This window comes from Poromitra crassiceps, assembly GCF_964638095.1.
Source record: "Poromitra crassiceps genome assembly, chromosome: 9".
NCBI lineage: Eukaryota > Metazoa > Chordata > Actinopteri > Beryciformes > Melamphaidae > Poromitra > Poromitra crassiceps.
In genome coordinates this window covers 44639047-44660866 of record NC_139630.1, presented here as the reverse complement: position 1 = coordinate 44660866, position 21820 = coordinate 44639047, and the positions used below count along the sequence as shown (strand labels likewise).

The window sequence follows — 21820 nt, the reverse complement described above, 5'->3', positions numbered from 1 at the left end:
GAATGCTTTTGTTTTGGGTCATTCGGTTTGAATAACAGGCAGTGATTTAAAGCCCCCCCTCCTCCAGTCACATTTCCTACCTGTATAACCATTGGTGTTCTATGAAAATGTTCTAATATATGTTTGCATTTATAAAACAGCTCTCTCAAATCAAGCAATCTGATTGGCTCACAGCTGTGGTATATTTAGCATATACCACAGTAAATTTACCACTGTTAGAGCCACTCACTGCCCTGAACACTGTGTGAAGCAAATTGGGGCAAAAATAAGGTGAGGGGCCATTTATGGGAGAGTTGAGCTGTTTGGACCTGAGCCAGAGGGGCTCAGGTCCAAACAGTGATTTAAGACATTTACATAATAATATAATAATAATAATGGTCATAGTTCCATACTTGGTGACGTTTTATAAAAGCAATAGATCACTTAGATCACAGCATATACCACGACCTGTTGTGATCTATTGCTTAATTGTATGTCACCCCACTGTCCAGCGAACATTGTTACAGCAGCAGGCAGCGGGCTAACATAGCTAACAGTTAGCTAGCTAACGTTAGTTAACATGCCAGGTCGCCCTCAGGCAGGATCAAATTGACATGACGTATCACTATAGTGTTCCATTGAGTCATCTATTTTAGCAACCGCTTATTTTTTTAGCTTTGAGCACAAAAGTAGGTTATTTGTCAAAAAATATGTGGCGAACAGTGTGGCTAATCAACATGCTCACATATGAAGTATCTTAAAAATTACAACATACACTGGACGGGGCCTTTAACATGTTTCAACATTATTCAGCCAGTTAAAGGACATTACCCGAGAATGACAGAATTGACATGTGTTATTATTGTGGCCTAGGACAGTCAGAGTAGTTTATCTTAAGAGTCTTGTCTACCAAAACGAGGTAAAACTGTAATCCATGTCAAACAACATGGAGCTGCTCTACTGCACCATTGACAATCGCCGTGTTCAGAAAATGGTCCCGATGACAGAAATAGTGGACTATTTAGTGTATTTATTCTCAACTGTTAATTTCATTCACTATACTGTATATATATATATAGTATATTATATATATAGTGGACTATATAGTATATAGTCCACTATAAAATACCCACAATGCACAGCGATTTATAGTGAACAGCGAATGTACCCTACATTTCCGCCGGTATACCACAATACAATGCGGTTGTCTTTACCGAAGGAGAAGAAAGTCGCTAGCTCACGAGCTAACAAGCTCATTAGCTACTTGACCAGCACAGCTTGCTATTAGGAGACCGCACCATAGTTGACAAAACCACACATGCACGTAATTTGAATTTCAACCATTTATTTAGGATTTAGCGGTCAAAACATGCAACATCAATACTGCTGGAGAGCACGTTTTGTTTATGTGATACTGGGCGCGGGTTGTCAACGTCACATGAATACCCGGCATTATCTTGTGACGCAATGATCTTCAGAAGAAAATCCGTGTAGTGTCCGAAACTCATTTGATTATTCCCCATATCGTTCACTATATGATAAACACTATATGGGGAATAGTGAATGAGTGAACTATTCCGAACACGGCTAGTGAATCACAGACCGGTGATGTTCATCTGAACGTCCACACATCCAGATAGACGTGTAGTGCTTTGCGAGTGCCTTTTTCTTTCTTTCCCCCTGCATACAACAAATGCATAGCGTTCACGTGTGTTACACTCCATTCTCCACAGAGCTGTACGTCACAGTCATATTGCATAACATGAGGGAAGAAATAACAGTCCTAACTAATTTAATGGTCGTCATCACCATCCTCAACATCTATAAATACTGTATTTCTGTAGAGAACAGGAGTAAATGTTGACGCATAAAGGCCAACATTCCCAGAGCATAGCTTTAACCAAATTTAAAGAGGAAACTAAACAGTCTTCTCTTCACTGGACGTATACCAAATGACTGTGTGTTTTTAGAGTTGTCCTACTCGTTTAGGTTCATGTTTTGCGTTACATCAATTCTGTTGTCGATTGTGTTTGTTGCTGCAGGTTCATCTATGAGACTGACCACTTTAATGGAGTGGCTGAGCTCCTAGAGATCCTGGGAAGGTGAGTAAGGAAGGACGTGTGGTCATGTGACACAAAGCCAGACTGTTGTTGCTGTTATTTTTCTACACTGTCATCAATGGGTTTGCATACTGTAATAACTGCTGTTATTTTCCCTACAGTATCATCAATGGGTTTGCATTGCCTCTGAAGGCGGAGCACAAGCAGTTCCTCATGAAGGTGCTCATCCCCATGCATACTGCTAAAGGACTGGCCCTTTTTCATGCCCAGGTAGGGAAAATGGTCCTTACTGTCCAATTAATTATAACCAGTAATATTGGCTGTATATTCTCTAAATAATTTGTATCATTCAAAACTGAACAGAAAGGAACCGACTAACTAAACAGCTGTTGGTAAGAACTGTGTGAGTAGGATGAAGCAGGCCATGATGGAATCCTTGGATTACAGCGCCATCTAGCGGCTGTAAAATGAACAAGTCCCAGTTCATGGGTTCCCATTGTGGAGCCGAGGAATCACCACAGGTCCTTGAGAGGCCAGGGGTCTCCAGTAGGGAGGAGAACTGATAAGATTTTATTGATACCAATGCTATTATCGATTCTGCTTATCGGGCCAATTCTTTATTGATTCCTGATCAATTTTCTGTGTGAACCTTTCCAGCAGCGATGACACAGAGTTTGACGTCATGATGCATGTGTTTTTGCAATGCGCCTGCTCAACTGTCTGAAAACTGAAAAACATGCTGGCATCGATAAAAGGAAATGATAACAGTTATTGGACAATTTGGAACTGGTTCTAAACGCTTCCGGTTCTCGATTCGCATCCTCAGTCCCCAGCCAAAGAGTAGGAAGGAGTACTGCTATTTCTCTCTGTAGAAGTTACCACAATGAGAGAATGTAGAAGGTTTTCCTTTGCCCACTGTTATCAGTCCACCTGCAGTATAGACAGTTCTGCAACTATAAACTAAATTAAACTAAATATAAACTAAAAAAAAAAGGAACTCCGCCTTGCCAAATCTGTATCGTCTTTTAAATCACTTCTCAAGACTAATTTATACAGAAAGGCTTTTTTATAAATGTTGTTTTATTGTTATTTTACTCTTTATCTAGTCTACTTTTATTCCCATGTATTGTCTTTTACTGCCTGCTTTTTACCAGCTTTTCCACACACTGTATATTTTTATTGTTGTTTTATGTTCATTGTTAAGCACTTTGTAACATTGGTTTTGATAAGTGCTATACAAATAAACTTCATTATTATTATTATTATTATTATTATTAAATTCTAACACCAGAAGTCTTCTCAGATGGGGTTCTCTGAGATGCAGTGCTGTAAAATCTTGTGCCGATAAATCCTTAAACTGAAAAAGTTAGCCCTAGTTTAAGCCCTAGTAGTTGAAGCGGCTGACTGTTTATGTGGGTGTTTGTGTGTAGTTTGTACATTGACAGTGCTTGTTTTCTCTTATTCAGCTGGCCTACTGCGTTGTCCAATTCCTGGAGAAGGATCCCAGCCTCACTGAGCCGGTACTACTTCAATTATTCCTCCCACTCAATATGACTCCTCCCACTCCATATGACTCCTCCCACTCAATATGACCCACAGCTTGGAGCATCTTTGTCTTGTCGACACCGCAGAGACGTTTCTAGTGGACACTTAGCAACCACCCAATCAAACAGACTCTTATTTGTTTGTTGTTTTTGTTGTTCTCTATTGCATATGCAGGTGATCCGTGGGCTGTTGAAGTTTTGGCCTAAAACCTGTAGCCAGAAAGAGGTATTACATCTGTAAAAACAACAATGCGCTGTCTGGCACTGTTCTGACCGTAGCCAATCAGATCTTGACATTCTGTGTCTTTTATCCAATTAGGTGATGTTCCTAGGTGAAATTGAGGAGATTCTGGATGTCAGTGAGCCTACGCAATTCAAGAAAATTGAGGAGCCATTGTTCAAACAGATCTCTAGATGTGTGGCAAACCCCCATTTTCAGGTACGCTGAAGACACACGCACAGAGCTACACACCTTCCACTCCCTTGTGCACAATCCATGTTTATTTTTTGGGGGTTTAAAATACACCTCTCTTTCATCATGAATGTAGTGGAGGAAATATTGCTTTCATCTGTACAGTCAATCCCAAAAGAAGTGTTAAAGATGTACATTTCATGTATGCATTTCACTTGTTGACCAACAGTCCATCTCCGTTCCTGTCATTGTCCTCACAGGTAGCGGAGCGAGCGCTTTACTCCCTGTCACTTTACTTCCTGTCACTGTCCTCACAAGTAGCAGAATGAACGCTTTACTTCCTGTCTCTGTCCTCACAGGTAGCGGAGTGAGTGCTTTACTTCCTGTCTCTGTCCTCACAGGTAGCGGAGTGAGTGCTTTACTTCCTGTCACTGTCCTCACAGGTAGCGGAGTGAGCGCTTTACTTCCTGTCACTGTCCTCACAAGTAGCAGAATGAACGCTTTACTTCCTGTCACTGTCCTCACAAGTAGCAGAATGAACGCTTTACTTCCTGTCACTGTCCTCACAGGTAGCGGAGCGAGCGCTTTACTTCCTGTCTCTGTCCTCACAGGTAGCGGAGTGAGCGCTTTACCTTCTGTCACTGTCCTCACAGGTAGCGGAGTGAGCGCTTTACTTCCTGTCACTGTCCTCACAGGTAGCGGAGTGAGTGCTTTACTTCGTGTCTCTGTCCTCACAGGTAGCAGAGTGAGTGCTTTACTTCCTGTCACTGTCCTCACAGGTAGCAGAGCGAGCGCTTTACTTCCTGTCACTGTCCTCACAGGTAGCAGAGTGAGCGCTTTACTTCCTGTCACTGTCCTCACAGGTAGCAGAGTGAGTGCTTTACTTCCTGTCTCTGTCCTCACAGGTAGCAGAGCGAGCGCTTTACTTCCTGTCACTGTCCTCACAGGTAGCAGAGCGAGTGCTTTACTTCCTGTCACTGTCCTCACAGGTAGCGGAGTGAGCGCTTTACTTCCTGTCACTGTCCTCACAGGTAGCAGAGCGAGCGCTTTACTTCCTGTCACTGTCCTCACAGGTAGCAGAGCGAGCGCTTTACTTCCTGTCACTGTCCTCACAGGTAGCGGAGTGAGTGCTTTACTTCCTGTCACTGTCCTCACAGGTAGCAGAGCGAGTGCTTTACTTCCTGTCTCTGTCCTCACAGGTAGCAGAGCGAGCGCTTTACTTCCTGTCACTGTCCTCACAGGTAGCGGAGTGAGTGCTTTACTTCCTGTCACTGTCCTCACAGGTAGCAGAGTGAGCATTTTACTTCCTGTCACTGTCCTCACAGGTAGCGGAGTGAGCATTTTACTTCCTGTCACTGTCCTCACAGGTAGCAGAGTGAGCATTTTACTTCCTGTCACTGTCCTCACAGGTAGCAGAGTGAGCATTTTACTTGTGGAATAACGAGTATATTCTGTCCTCACAGGTAGCGGGGCGAGCGCTTTCTGGAATAACGAGTACATTCTTAGACTTAGTTTACTTGTCCCGGAAGTGAAATTCTGTCTTCACAGGTAGCGGAGCGAGCGCTTTACTTCTGGAATAACGAGTACATTATCACTGTCATCACAGGTAGCGGAGCGAGCGCTTTACTTCTGGAATAATGAGTACATTCTCAGCCTCATAGAGGAGAACATCGACAAGGTCCTTCCCATCATGTTCGGTAGCCTGTACAGAATCTCCAAAGAGCACTGGAATCCGTAAGTACTCCAGCATACAAAGGGTTGTTTTCAGCCAAGCAGTCTCTACCTATGCTGTTAATTCCCATAAAGCACCATACTAACTCTTGTAGAAACTAGAGAGCGAGGTAGTGATCTTGGTTTATCCCTAAATGAATCTACCACTTGAAGATAACTTTTCATGCACTATGAATGTGTCAGTAACTATTGTATCAATCAAACCTTTATTTAACCAGAAAATAAAAACCCATTGAGACCGAGGTCTCTTTTTCAAGGGTGATCTGGCCAAGAAGGCAAAAGCACATTACACGTCGGACAAAAATACAAGTACACAAGTACAAAACACAGTACAAGTGTATCAAATCAAACACACCCAGGCTTCCCTGTATTTCAACCTGTCCCAGTCAGAAAGAGGATCTTGTGCGCTACCACTGAATCAGGAGACTTACAGCTGTGCCCTTTGTAATTACCGGGAAGCAATTGTTATTACTACTTTGCCTTGTAAACCAATGGCTTACTTGCAAGCTTTGTTTGTAAAGATAATCAAAATGTTTCTGAGGTCACTGGTGTGCCATAATATAATGTGGATTCATGCCCTAAGACAATACATTGATTATAAAAAAATCTAATTGGGCAATTCATGCTAAACTTATGCTAAATTTTAAGTTTTCTTCCAAATTCAACTAATTTAGTGAATTCTCTATCATTTAAAGGTGCTGTAAGTGGTATTAAAATAAAAAATAAAATACAGTGTTAAATAGCTCTACTTTCCGACAGCCATCACTGATATACTGTAGTGTTTGGTCAGTAACATACCCAGTTAAAGCCTGGGTAAACCCAGCCTCCACGTGACCTCTATCTATGTGCTATCAGTCACATAGCACATAGATAGAGGTCACTCACGTGGAGGCTGGGTTTACCCAGGCTAGAGCAGAGGGACTGGAAGACCCACGTTACTGGCCAAAAACTCTATATCAGGGATGGCTGTCAGAATGTAGAGCTATTTAACACTTAATTACAAAATATATATATATCATGTACAGCACCTTTAATGAACTGCTATTTCTAACATGTTGAACTTAAAGAGAATTGACCCCAACGTTAATGACCACTATCTAGCATGCGGTGAGTGCTATGTATTGTGTTTTCTGGTCATGTTATTGATGCCAGCACATCACTTGTGTGTTGAAGGACCATTGTAGCGCTGGTCTACAACGTGCTGAAGACGCTGATGGAGATGAACAGCACACTGTTTGATGACTTGACCGCCTCCTATAAAGCAGACAGACAGCGGTGAGTAGACTTCCTGTCTCAGCAGCAATAGCTGTCCTTTCCGGTTATGCCTCTCCGATATCAATTGGTGGACTTCTCAAAATGTCCTCAAACTTAATGATGAATAAACAGAAAATAATTGTTTGGGACAGCCCTAATTGCTTTAGTTGTAATCAATGGCAACAGTGTGAGCATTCAGGTATTGACTGTCCTATGCTTTTCATGCCCTTTAAGTTGCACAAGGCAAGATCTTTATGTAAAAATACACCCTTCGCTTCAGCCTAAATAAAAATGTGGGGTTGCAATGGAGAAAAGTGTCCCCTTCCCCCTACCTCTGGGTATTGAAGTTCAAACAGTTACCTCTCGCTGCCATCTGGAATGGCTTACGTTCAAAGTTGCCTCGAGCACTTTCAAACCACATTGAACCTCTGTGATATTTGAGTCCTTTGTAAACTAATTAATCAATTAATTGGATTCAGTGTGTTGTCTTCCCAGGGAGAAGAAGAAGGAGCAGGAGAGGGAGGAGCTGTGGAAGAAGCTTGAGGAGCTGCGGCTCAGCAACAGCGCTCTGGTACAGAACAACAGCCACGGGCTTCAGAACGCCCAGAACAACAACAACAACAATAATCCCCAGGACAAGAGTGATGCAGTTGCTGTCACCACAGACGGCAAAGATTGCGACGTCACCGCGGCAACAAGTGAGACCACCCCATGTGCCAAATGACACAGGATCTAAGTTTTCTATTCCACAACGGTTTGACACCGTATACGGACTGTCGGGTGGAGGGGGAGGGGGGCGGGTAAAAAAAAACACAAGTTACACCTCATCAGTATATTAAATCTATTTAGAGTGACTTAAAATGCCAGCAATTCTTTGGCAGAAAATATATATTTCAATTTAAGACTATTTTTGGATGTGTTAGTGTGGCTGCAGTATATGGTTCCTTTTTTTTTTGTCTGATCAAAGATTTATCCTCACCTTTTTTTTTCTTTTCTTTTTTTTTCATTGTATGATATACAGTACGGGAGGGGAGAAAATAATTCTGACTTGAAGTTAATGTTTCCGATTGTGCTGCACTTAGAGAAGCTGAACTGCTATTTTAAGATTTTGTCTATTTTGTATGTGCTTTTCCTCACTGCTGCCAACACGGGGGTGCAAACCTTAAGGGAGAAGGGAGGTTCGAGCTTTGGGAGGATCGGGGCGGATGGGACCAGACATGTATCTATTGATGTACATAGCAGGGGTGCGATCAGACTGTCTTCTCCCACTGGAGTTGCATGGCCAAAAAAAAGGAAGAAAATCGTGAGAAGCGACATCCCTGAAATGGATCGATATCTCTCAGTGACTCTGGTTACTACTTTGGAGATAAACCTTATTCAAAGTCTCCATTGGAGACATTAGAGAATGTCATATTCGTGAGGTCTTTCTTGTGTTTCGGGTGTGTCGGTATATATTTTTTATCTGGTCAATACATGAAGCTGAACTTAATATTTGTAACTCACGACCTGCAGCCATATTTACACTAAAGTAATGAGATGAGCTGGGACTTAGAGAGTGAATGAAATGGGCACACACACACATATATATACTGTATTTTTCCAGTCCGACTAAAATTAATAACAGTAGATGAATAAATAAATGAGCCATATATTTTTTCCAGAGTATTAACGAGGCAAAGATTTTTGAACGTGGTAACAGATTTAGTTTAGCAGATGAAATATGATGGGATACAGGATGTGCTTAAGTCTTTGTGTGTTTGTGTATGTGAGGTTGGAGTCTACTTAAAGGGAATTGCCACTCAATTAAGATTTTATTCATGTTATTTTTGTGGTCTGGGACAGTTCAATCAGTATTTGAGAATATGAACGGGACTTTCCCAAAGCCAGAAAACAAAGAGTTAAGGCGCTGACAGGATTCTGCGCAGCCTCGACTTAAAGCCTTGCCGCCGACTAGCGTCGACAGCGAGACTGCATACTCGAACGTAACTTGGCGCGTTGACTGCAGTACACGTCCAAAACACTAGGTTGCTTGTGATACACTCATGTTCATTGCATATGACGTTATGTCATTTACCAAGAACTTGCATTCATGTCGGTGGGGGGACATTTTATTGTCCCCCCATTTCAAAACTCATTCCGGTGAGCCTGCAGAAGGCTTTGCTAGATGAGGGACAAGCACTGTTAAATGAGGAAATGGCATTTCCTCATTCATCACAACTACGTCAGCAGATATGTGCGCGGCCCAAGGCAACGGCCAATCACAGCTCTCGTGCTGTGCTCGTCACGTCCGCGTTGACGCCGCGGAGTCACATTTTCGAGGAGCTGCACGCGCCCTCCGCCGAGCTGCGCCGATAGGACGGCCAGCTGCGGCAACCCGTCGGCGCTGCCAATTTCGCCTAAGCATAAAACCAGTTTTAAGATTAAAACGTGACGTTATCTGGCATTGGACAGTGGATGGCAGCAGATTTGCGTTTTTAAACTAGCAAGGTAACCCGGCGTTGCCTGGGTTAAAGCAATACAACTGCGCCTTTTGCTTGGCCAGAAATGATGGTGGTTTCCAGCACTATACAACCTGCCAGTGACCTTCCCCAGATCATAACATACAACCATCATATTCATAACCCCCCACCGTGAACATTTTCAGCCCAATCAGCCCTGGGGTGTGGGCATGAGGTGGTTTCCAGGACTTTTCAGGCGGAGCCCAGCGTGAGGCACCGGCTTCACGGTGCGTCCCCACCTCCTGGTCACCTTGCATTTCTAACCCTGACCCATATCCAAACCCTAACCCCAACCAAGTGGCTTTGCCCAACCCCAACCGTGTGCATCCAAGTATAAAGCCAAAGGGAACCTCTCGTGTCGGAATATGCCTTAGAGGGGGTGTGACAAAGTGGCGGAATTCAATGCTGTGGTTAATGAGAATCTGTTGCCCACTCATTGCCACTCTGCGCCCTGAACCCCTGTTTCCTGCACCATGCAACTTCGAGGCTCCGTCCCGGAGCATGTCAAGTTGCCTGGAATAAGTAACTAAATTTCCTGCGCAGTTCCTTCAGATTAAAGGTTTTCCACTGGCAAACTAATGAGATGCTTTTATTATTACCGGTAAGTACGTATAGTAAGTGAAACGTGTTTATTGCTCGCTAGCTTGATTAGTGGCACGATTAGCCACTTCCTTGAATAAAACAAGTCCAGACCGTAAAATAGGGCTGATATCTGAACATACAAACAGAAGTGTAGCGTTTATTAGCATCTGTATTTACCACTTCATTGGTAAAATAGCTGATGAATTCAACATATTGCTATAATCTGTGAAATATAAACAATATACACACATATTGCATAATTACATCTCAAATTAGGTCAACAAACACTTTGATGATGTCAACTCGGACGAATTGGGGCTCAAAATTATACCAGAATTTCCGACTGGTAATTCCGACGTCGACGACCGTTCAATTCATTTTTTACAGGTTGGAGCCCATTTTTTCCTGCGTTCCGAGTTGTCTTGAACGTGGTATCAGGATAATCTCCAGACTTAATACCAGATATCATGAGTTTTAATTTACCAGTAGTTTCATTTTTATCTTTGGGAGTTGAGTTGCTTGTGTTCCTAACATCAGCTGGACTGTCCTGGACCATAGGACTAATATAACAGGTCTTGAATTGAATGGTGTTCTCTCTGAATCCGAGTGTCTGCTCTCTACTTTTAAGTTCATATTTTAGGTCTAGTCTTTCCGATGCCTTTCTGTCAGTACACCATTCCAATCTCTGTGACATACAACTGTGTGGGGAACCTGTTTTGTAATGGCAGACCTTATTTAGGTTTTCAATGCCATCAAATAAAGTCTACTTTATCTTTCTACTCAAAGCACAACATCTGGTGTGTTTTTTTTGTCAGGGTGTACTGAGCTGCAGTACATCCTGGAGGTCAACAGATGGCGCAAGATTGTTTCCTCTGCCTTTCCTCTTGCCTTCCAGCATAGAGCTCATAAGCAACAGTCAGATGGTTCTTTTGTGGTCTGAGATTTGCCCTGAAGTGTTAAAGGAACCTTCCCAAAGCCAAAATGTCATGTAGGTTACATTATGTACAGTATGTCCCATCAAGGGGTCCTTCAACACCTAATCTGAACTATTGAATGAATGAAGTCGCTCTTTATAAAGTACAAAATGTAATGTAAATGTAGGTGAAACTGCGGTTTTCTGTTGATCAAAATTTTAAATTGCTCATTATAGGCCTAATTATTATCAGTGTTTCCAAATGGTCAACAAAAATATGTTGCACCATTTCAGTTCACAGGCTTTAGATTTATTAAGAAGTAATTATGAAAGGGGGTACGGTGGTGCAGTCGCCTCACAGCTCGAAGGTCCTGGGTTCGATTCTCACCTGGGACGCTGTGAACGCTGAAGGAATGCGTGCCCGTCCGCATGTCCTCGAGTGCCCACCGCCCGGGTGGGGTCGTCAAAAGGGCCGTTCTGTGTGGAGTTTGCATGTTCTCCCTGTGCCTCCCGGGAGTTTCCTTCATATAGGAACCCCTTCACCAAAACATACAATATCCTGGTTGCTAATATGGTTCCTCTGGTCGTTAAGGGCGCCTGTTTGGAGGGAGGGGAACTGGTTGGAATAGTGTGAACCTCCCACGTGCTATGTCCTACCAGTGAATTTTCCCCTGTCGGGTGAAAAGAAGCGGCTGGCTAACTGCCCATGTCTCGGAGGAAGCATGGAGCCAGTTTTGGCTCTCCCCAGATCGGCAGAGGGTGGAGTAGCAACCAGGATAAATAAATTAAATTAGCACTAATGGGGGATAAAAATGGGATAAAAAATAGGGAAAAAAATATTGTAAAAAAAAAAGTAATTATGAACAACTTTTTCTTATAGGGAATTAAAATAAAATATGCAGTTGCAGTTATACGCCATAGCAGGTTAATTGGAACGTGGTAGGGCAGGCTATTACCAAATACAGTTTTGTGGTTTAATGCTACCTAGCATGTGTATGTAGGCAGTGTGGGAGTGTTTGCTGTTAAGTGAAGGAGTCCTTCCTTGGGTGTCATCACACTGCTGTCGGTAGTGAGTGAGTGTGGCGTGTACTGGGGAGCTGTCAGGAGCAGAGCACCGCTGCTGCTGTTTCCCACCTTGACTGGACTTTACAACAACATGCTGCTGTTTCCCACCTGACTGGACTTTACAACAACATGCTGCCGTTTCCCACCTGACTGGACTTTACAACAACATGCTGCCGTTTCCCACCTGACTGGACTTTACAACAACATGCTGCCGTTTCCCACCTGACTGGACTTTACAACAACATGCTGCCGTTTCCCACCTGACTGGACTTTACAACATGCTGCCGTTTCCCACCTGACTGGACTTTACAACAACATGCTGCCGTTTCCCACCTGACTGGACTTTACAACAACATGCTGCCGTTTCCCACCTGACTGGACTTTACAACAACATGCTGCTGTTTCCCACCTGACTGGACTTTACAACAACACCAAAATGCCTGTCAACTCCTCTGATAACCGCACCGCTTCTGTCTTCACATCCAAACTTTCTCCTGCTGCTGACATCTGTGTAGGACTTACCATACTCTCGATTGGTATGTTTGGCTTTACTTACAGTATTCTCTGTTCATTTGTTTAAAAAGTCTTCTATAGCCTATTGGACCTGTATTCTTTAGCTTAGTCCAAAAATAATAGTCTATAGCAGCAATGCATTGTTGATGGATTATGTGCAAATATAATAGCAAAATATACCTATTTATGTCTCTATACGTTTGGAATAATATAGTGATGCTATAGGTTTGATATGAAAATAGCCTACCATTTGACTACGATAAGGATACTGTAAATCCACTATTACTAAACTGTAAATCCCTGTTGGAATATATAAATTAATGTAGGAATGTAATAATGATTCCAATTGGGGATGGAAAAATACCACAAAGTTACTACAAATTCACTATTGCCTACCACACTACTGTAGGAATATTGTGATTCCATGATTAAAATTCATTATTGATTACAGATGGCACTTACTATAGGAACATTATAGTGATTTTTCATTAGGATAAATCTGCAATGCAAACAATATCCAACCAATAAGCACTACTGAAAATCAGATTTTTCTTTAGACACCTGAAAACAAATATGCCAGTGGGAGTGGCACTATCTTGAAAACATATTCTTCTATAGGTTATGCCTTTAGTGTTTAGTATGAGGGTTAAATAAAATTAGTGATAAAAGTTTAAAAGGAAAAGCACAGAACCAGGACCTAGGCGAACTTAAGATGGATGTTTTGTGCTAGGTGCAAGTCTGCCACATATGCGAAAAAAACACACTCCAGTCATCTGTGTACAAGTGTCCACTGTGTTTTGTCTGTAAAATTATACTTCTTTGAGGTCCAATTGTGCATTTTAGATTAAAACAGATATTTTTGCTTCAAAACAGATACAACTTTTGCCATCTCAGCTTATCATTTCAAAATAGTCTTCAATTCCGCCCCCCCCAACAACGTTATGCTATAGGACAAATCCCTCAGAAATGCGGAAGCCCACAGCAATTACCTAGTATGAATTGTACCAAACAAACGTTAATATCTCAAAAACTATACATCACATCGCTTATATTTTGACATTCTGAGTGAGCGCAGAAGTAGCTCAAGAGTTTGAGGTATTATATTTGCATGTCGTGTTAAAGTTGTGTGAATTGTCACAGTTTTAAAAATGTAAACCGCACAGCCGGGGCTAGAGTGAGCACTCAAGGCTGGCTCCATAGGGTCCCATTTCCGTTTCCCCCCGGAAACGCAGTGCGGCACATGAACAATGTAAGCCCTTGGTTGTGATATTGCATATTCAGGAGCAAAGCTAATGAGCCATACAGCTTTTGTAGAGCACTTGAATTGCATATTGACATGGCGTAATTAGAATGTGTTGTCACAGGGGCAGCTGGGAACAGGTAGAGAGGTGTGGCGCCTTGACAGGGGTTTTTTGTAGTGTGTGAATTGGAAAATGTTTCCTTATAAAACATATAGACGGGTGAACAGATCAAGGACCACGTTGATTATGATTGGCTGATGCGCTTTCGAAGCCATTGTAAAATCTCTATAAACAAACACCTGTGACCCCATCACACTGACAGTATTACTGCACCAAATAGCGTCTGTGTTGCTCGGCAACCATTCCGCTAAATGCCGCAGCTGAAGGACTACATTGCTTGGCGGTTATCAATATTAGATTTTGTTGTTGTCGTGTCTTTATTTTAGGATACCTTGCCAGCTATATGTAGTAACCATTTTATAAAAGCAATAAGCCCCGTGAGGCCATGGTTTACCATGATTTTACAACGGCTAAGAGGGTTTTAGGCCCTCCAATTGGCATCAGGGCTACGAACGCCCCTTGTAGTAACATAGTTTATCACGGCCTCTTAGGTCTTAGTGCTTAATCTTAGACCACTTGTATTATAGAACCCTATTTTGGACAATTTTAAGCAATATTTCAAAGAGAAAATGTGTGTCCCACTGTGCAGTTCTGCTCTCCACGGTGGGCAATGGCCTGGTGCTGCTGATCTCTTACCGCAGGAGGAAGAGGATGGTGGGCTCGGAGCTGCTGTGCGTCAACCTGGCCGTGGTCGACTTCCTGTCCTGCATCTGCTTCTACCCGCTCTCCATCCTGGCCTCCTTCAACCACGCCTGGCTGGGACAGAGCGCCACCTGCCTGTACTACGGCCTGGGCTGCTACATCTTCAGCCTGTGCGGCATGTTCACCATTGCCGCCATCAGCATCATTCGCTACCTCAAGACCTGCTGGCTTTACGGTGAAGGGGCTTGTTGGTGGGACGGGGAGTATCAGGGGGGGTGAAGGGGCTTGTTGTTGGTGGGACAGGGGGAGTATCAGGGGTTTTAGGCATTGGACAATTCACACACTTTACCGTCACTTTAGACTAGAACAAGGGGACAGGGCAAAGACTAATTCTACTTGAAGAATATGAAATTGAAACGTTTGCATTTTTTTGACTGGCCTCGTCAAAAGTTAGGCCAAAATCCAATTGAGATGTTTTGCTACTTTTATTGTTTTACTTTTCAGGATAACCTTCTAAAATAAATTCTATACAGTAACTCGGCAAGTATTGACCGTGATGTGCAGGTTCAATGTCACCCCAAATGAGTGTAACATTTTCACAATATGAAATTATGGCATGGTGAAGGTTTTTATTAAAACAGCTTTGGACAATCAGAAAGACCATCTCATCCTTAATTTTAGTGCTTTATTTACACAGAATTTCAACATTCGTGCCAGCTGTTGTATATTAACATTAATATTAAAGGTCCCATCTGATTTCCTTGCTTCTTTGATTACAGTATAAAGGACTTGGGCATGCTATATAAACATCATGCAAGTCTCACGTGATGTCATTCATACACAATCACTGGTCCACACCTTAACTCAATCAACTCTCAATAACGGTCAAACTAAATGAATGACTGCCAAACTGATTCTGATATACGTACTACTGATTTTGTAATAGTACAAAGCTGGTTGAAAATCAGTGGTGTTCCTTTAAGCATTAATGAACTGTGGGCCTAACGTTTGTTCCCCCTCACAGCTGTGTGGCTGCAGCGCGGCAACATCCGGCTGGTGTGCGGTGCCACCTGGCTCATCTCCACGCTGTGGTCCAGCTTCCCCCTGTTCGGCTGGGGGGAGTACGTCCCCGAGCCCTATGGCCTGGCCTGCACCATCGACTTCAGGAAATACCACACCTCGCTGAAGGGTGCCATCTACGTCCTCTGCTCCTTCATCATCTTTGCACTGCTGCCCATCCTGGCCATTGTCCTGTCCCAGTGCGAGATCCTCTACAAGCTGTACCACGTCTCCCATACTCTGTCTGCCAGAGGCATCTGCCACAACCTGAAAAACACTGAGAAACGCCTCTCCACGGTGAGCCGGGTTGGTTTCGTCATTTCTGTTATGTATGTGCTGCCTGTACTGTCATTTACTGTGCTTACACTGTATGTGAGGTGCTGTTGTCTTTCCACCATGTGTGACATTATGTACTGTGCTTTTGGTCATTTAACCCATGGTATGTTCACATTTTTGTTACCCAATGTTTGCAATGTTCCAAAAAATGTATGCAAAAATACTAACAGATGTTGTCTTTATTTCAATTATACATGCAATATAGACAGCCAATATCATCATCATCATAAAATTAAGTGGGCTCTGTCCGTCTGCGTTTTTGGTCATGTTTTTGGTCCCACATTGTGAGATTTGTGATGATTTTGGTCAGTAATGATGTCACTGATGATGTCACTCAAGCACTCGATGTAATCAGTGATGGTCACTCAAGCAATTGTGATGTCACTGATGATGTCACAGTGTCTATGAAATCATCAGTCAATGTGCGGACTCTACTTTTCCCTCCCTACTCGTCAGTGATGTGAAGTTGAGCAATTGTGCGCTGAGTGATGTCACTCAAGCACTCCATGATGTGATCAGTGATGGTCACTCAAGCAATTGTTGTGATATCAGTGTTACGGCCTCCACACATAACAGAAATTAAGGCTCAAGTGGAAACCACAACATAAAGGACACCACTCAAGGAGTTCGGTAAAGTTATCAACTTATTGGTGTAGTATAACCAGCTGGAGGCTATGTGTGACATGATTTTGGTGACACTACCCAGTATGAGAGTGAAGTTATTGAATGATTTGTCCAACAAACTAAAACAATAAAGCCTGGCACCTATTGTGCCAGGACCTAATAAAGGAAGGAAATGGGCAACAAAGTAACAAACCAATCTGCAGGTGCTGCTGGGCTGGATTCAGGATGTAGACTAATGCCTACCCCACACTACAGGATAATTTGCAAGATTATGGCCAAGATTCCCCCCTCCCGATTTTCTCGGGGGTGCTCCCGATTTGAAGCGCGTCGGGCAGATAATCTTCCCAAATGATCCTGTAGTGTGTGGGGTTCAAAGATTCACAATCGGGAAGACTGCCTCTTCCCGATTGTGAATCGGCCATATCTAACATGTTAGATATTTACAACCCGACAGGCGATTGCATCTTGAGCAGAGAGCCAGTAGTAGCTGCGTTTCCATTAGTTTTTCGCAAAATAAACTGGTCCGTGTCCACCCGCAGCCCCGCACAGAAACAAAGAACGAGGAAATTGTCATCGAGGTGAAATACCCGTGCGTCTTTGAACGGGACGGAAAACTAATGCTATACTGCAAAGCATGTAGCCTACAACAAGCGCTTAGGTCTCAGCTTCCCGCATCGCGAGTGTCCACACGGAAAAGTGAGTCAAATCAGCAGACGCGCCCCTCCACAAGACACCTGTGCAGACGGTTTTCGCCTGGCCGTGCACAGTAGGCCTACACCCCGAATGGACGCGGCTGTCCGCGCAAATATTAGTTAAACAAATCCTTTCAGTGCAAATGCATTATAAAAAAATAAAATAAAATAAAAAATCGAAAACGAAATGACACTACTACACCCGGTGCGCACACTGAATAGGCATTTTAAAAGTTAACGTCGAGCCCTGCTTCAAGGTGAATCTTCGGCATAATCTTCTAGTGTGTGGGGTTGCGTTTGAACAGACGCGATTGTGTGTGTGTCCCAAGATTGAAATGTTAAAAAATCGGCTCTCTGTCCTGTAGTGTGTGGGCTCTCAAGATTTTTATAATCTTCAAGGATTTGAAAATCCTGTAGTGTGGGGTAGGCATAACTGTGTCCCAGCAGCAAGCCAGCTTTTATACCTGCAGGCAGAGCTGCATCAGCAATCAGCTGAGTGTCTGCAGGTGTTCAGCCTGAGGTAAGGAGGAGCAGAGGAGATCAATTAAGCAGCTGTACTCACACAGTATGTAAACACATGAATGTGCAATATAATACATACAGTACCGTGTGTGAAGTTTATTATGCACCGTCCATGGCCACACACGCAACATCAGTGAGATGTCATCAGTGATGCAAAGTTGTGCAAATTGTGCTCTGCGCATGCCAATTGGGCAGGCGAGGCCACGCAGCAGCCGAGCTGCGGATGAGGCCACGGATGAGCTAGCGATTTCTATAGTTAAGATTTGCCATTTTACCTCTGCTAGATCACATTTATCATTAAAAGTGCTATTCGTTTTTTGTGATGAAATGTGATTTGGTGCTGTCAGGCTGGTCAAGTGTGCAGGGAGCAGACCGGTTTGCGGTGCTCGAAATGTAACAATGTTGAAACCTTAGCTGTCTAATTGCCTTATGCTCGATTAAATACATATTTCTACTTGAAGACGTAGTGCCTTAGTTTTATTCCATGGTGATCTGCATCAAAACCTGGGGACTGATATCAAGCAAGACCTCTTGGATTCTGTTTGTCTAATGCCCCACTAATAATAATAATAATAATAATAATAGCTTAGATTTATATAGCGCCTTTCAAGGAACCCAAGGCGCTTCACAGAGCACAAGATGATGAACACACATAGAAGACAACAAAGAACAACAAAGAACAGAAAAGACTAGTTGTGGAAGGCTGTGTTGAACAGGTGAGTTTTGAGTAGAGTTTTGAAGGTAGCCAGTGATGCGGCATTGCGGATTTCGGCTGGGAGAGAGTTCCAAAGGGTGGGGGCAGCCACGCTGAAGGCTCTGGCCCCAAAGGTCCGCAGGCGGGAGTGGGGGATGGAGAGGAGACCCGAGTTGGAGGACCTCAGGTTTCGGGACGGGGTGTAGGGTTGCAGGAGATCAGACAGGTACTGGGGGGCGAGGGCGTGGAGGGATTTGTAGGTGAGGAGATGGATCTTATACAGGATACGGGACTTGACCGGGAGCCAGTGGAGGTGGATGAGGGTGGGAGTGATGTGCTGCCAGGGTTTGGTGCGGGTCAGAACCCTGGCAGCTGAGTTCTGTACATATTGGAGCCTGTCCAGGGTTTTGTTGGGAACCCCGAACAGGACTCCGTTACAGTAGTCCAGGCGGGAGGTGATGAAGGCGTGTATGAGGGTTTCAGCGACGGAATCAGAGAGTGATGGCCGGAGTCGGGAGATGTTTCTGAGGTGGTAGAAGGCAGATTTGGTGATGGTTTTGATGTGGGAGTGGAAGGAGAGAGTGGAGTCAAGGATGACGCACCTGTCAGATGAGCCATCAGATCCATGCAGTGCTTCCCTCTTGCTGTATACTAATGTTGAAACCTTGACTATGTAGTTTCACACACTACAGACAGAGTGAAGGTACACAGACTGTGTAGTTTCACACACTACAGACAGAGTGAAGGTACAAAGAAAGACTGTTTGTAGTTTCACACACACTACAGACAGAGTGAAGGTACAAAGACTGTTTGTAGTTTCACACCCACTACAGACAGAGTGAAGGTACAAAGACTACTATGTAGTTTCACACACACTACAGACAGAGTGAAGGTACAAAAACTGTTTGTAGTTTCACACACTACAGACAGAGTGAAGGTACAAAGACTGTTTGTAGTTTCACACACACTACAGACAGAGTGAAGGTACAAAGACTGTTTGTAGTTTCACACACACTACAGACAGAGTGAAGGTACAAAGACTGTTTGTAGTTTCACACACACTACAGACAGAGTGAAGGTACACAGACTGTTTGTAGTTTCACACACACTACAGACAGAGTGAAGGTACACTGACTGTTTGTAGTTTCACACACTACAGACAGAGTGAAGGTACAAAGACTGTTTGTAGTTTCACACACACTACAGACAGAGTGAAGGTACAAAGACTGTTTGTAGTTTCACACATGACAGAGTGAAGGTACACAGTTTGTAGTTTCACACATGACAGAAAGAGTGAACGTACACAGACTGTGTCTGCAGTTTTACACACTACAGACAGAGTGAAGGTACACAGCAAAACCATGTTTACCTTTTTTCACTTAGAATTCCAACACTTTTATTACCGCCTTGGGTCCAGTCGACCCAAACACCACAAATGTGTTGGGGGGTGCACAATGTGCACTCAATGAAAATATGTTCTTTTATATGTTCTTCACAGCAAATGAGACCAAGGCCAATGAGTATCATGCTGAAAAAAAGAATTGCATGATTTTTCTTTTAGTAAACATTGAAAACACCACACAAGGGTTAGTCATTTAGGGTGCGGTCAAACCTGCAGTTTGTATTATTTGGGTCCAAATCATTGTGGACAAGTTTACTTCTGTATTTGGTTTGCTTGGGTTCACACCACCCAATTTTAAGCGAACAAAAGTCACATGGACTCACAAGTGAGTGCCTCTCAGCTTGATTATTTGGTGCCCTCCAAATTCAAATTGCTTTCTCACCTGACTAAACAGACCAAACACAATTTGGTCTGTTTAGTTTGAATAAATTGCTCCCAAGTATGCTTGGTGTAAACCTGGTGTAAACGCACCCTTAGAGATCTGTACTCTGAGTCATAAGAAATGGCTCAGTAAGGTTTTGTTTGTTAGAGTGCTGATGTGTCGTAATCTTATGGTGCCTCTTCTTCCAGATGTTTTTTTGCATCAGCCTGGGCTTTGTGATCGCCTGGGCCCCCTACGCTGTGGTCTCCTTCCTCCTCATCTTCCATAAGGACAACTGGTACATGGCCCCTGAGGGCTTTGTTTTCCCCGCCCTCTTTGCCAAAAGCTCCCACATCTACAACCCCTTCATCTACTTCTACTTTAACAAGGCCTTCCGGCAGGAGCTGCGCCGCCTGCTCCGCCCCTTCTGCCCCAGCTTGGTGGGGAACCGGGTGGGAGCCCACGCCCAGGTGGGAGCCCACTCCGCCATGGGCCTTCAAGCCCCCCATCCCATCCACATTCAGCTCCAGGAGCGAGGCTGCGTCCAGAGGAGAAGCTTTTGCTTGTCACAGGAAGAACCGGCGAGCAGGAGCAGGCAGTCGGGAAGCAACCATCTCCATGGCAGAATGGTGGCCTGGGGGTCCAATCTCAGGGTGACGGCCTCCACCGTGGAACAAAAACCTGTCAGAGAGTTTTTGCCCACCTCTGCCTGAACTCTGACTGAACAGGTGCTGTCCAAGCGCAGGACAGCCTCTGACTGAACAGGTGCTGTCCAATGCAGTACAGCGATCAACCAAAAATTCTAAAGTCACTCTAGTGAATAATTCGTCCTGTACTGTTTTAGTGGCGGCTTTAGCTCAGGAGGTAGAGCGGGTCGGCCAATGACGCAAGGGTTGGCGGTTCGATCCCCGCTCCCTCCCAGCTGCTGTCGTTGTGTCCTTGGGCAAGACACTTAACCCTCCTTGCCTCGTATGATTGGTATGATTGGTATGAATGTAGACATGATTGGTATGATTGGTATGAATGTAGACATGAAGGATGATGGTGGTTCGGAGTGGCCGTTGAGCGCCAATGTGTGGCTGCCACGCTTCTGAACCACCGGTACGAATGGTGTGAACGAATAATGATTCTGTGTAAGCGCTTTGAGCCTTGGAAAGGCGCTATATAAATCCAATCATTATTATTATTATTATTAGTGAATTTAAGGTTTCATCCCCCTTTAACTATCTTCTACATAAAGACACCATCAACCAAAATGCAATGTCCAAATTCATATGATTGTCTTTATATGTTTAGATATCTCTAGATATATATGACATTTGATATTTAACTTCTCGAATATGAATTCACATCACTTGCCTTTTGGTAGGGAACTCGGGCTTGTCCGTCTGAAATCGTGTTTTTTAAATCGTGTTTAACTCTGACCACAATGGTGTTCAAAACTGGACGCAGTTCTGCCTAACTGACCATCTACCTCTCTGCATCGGAATGTGTTTTCAGGTGTAAATCATTTTGCCCTCACACACAGGCGCGGACTGCATAATCGGGCACGTCGGGCAAATGCCCGGTGGCCTGG

General features: G+C 43.7%; 2 protein-coding genes across 2 annotated transcripts in view; both read left to right on the top strand.

The window, feature by feature from the left end:
• Positions 1-10840, top strand: part of ppp2r5a (protein phosphatase 2, regulatory subunit B', alpha isoform) — a 61016-nt gene extending 50176 nt beyond the window's left edge. The window contains exons 6-13 of the mRNA XM_083643154.1: positions 2022-2081; positions 2201-2309; positions 3506-3559; positions 3759-3809; positions 3903-4022; positions 5602-5729; positions 6900-7001; positions 7476-10840. Of these exons, the coding sequence (XP_083499280.1) occupies positions 2022-2081; positions 2201-2309; positions 3506-3559; positions 3759-3809; positions 3903-4022; positions 5602-5729; positions 6900-7001; positions 7476-7704 (853 nt within the window). The 3' untranslated portion in view covers positions 7705-10840. The remainder of the gene's footprint in view (positions 1-2021; positions 2082-2200; positions 2310-3505; positions 3560-3758; positions 3810-3902; positions 4023-5601; positions 5730-6899; positions 7002-7475) is intronic.
• A 1634-nt stretch (positions 10841-12474) lies between these two features.
• opn8c (opsin 8, group member c) lies at positions 12475-20957 on the top strand (the record flags this gene model as incomplete). The annotated part of the gene is made up of 4 exons (XM_083642994.1): positions 12475-12574; positions 14502-14789; positions 15579-15910; positions 20454-20957. The coding sequence occupies 4 exons, from the start codon at positions 12475-12477 to the stop codon at positions 20955-20957; spliced, it is 1224 nt and encodes a 407-aa protein (XP_083499120.1).
• Positions 20958-21820: the final 863 nt, after the last annotated feature.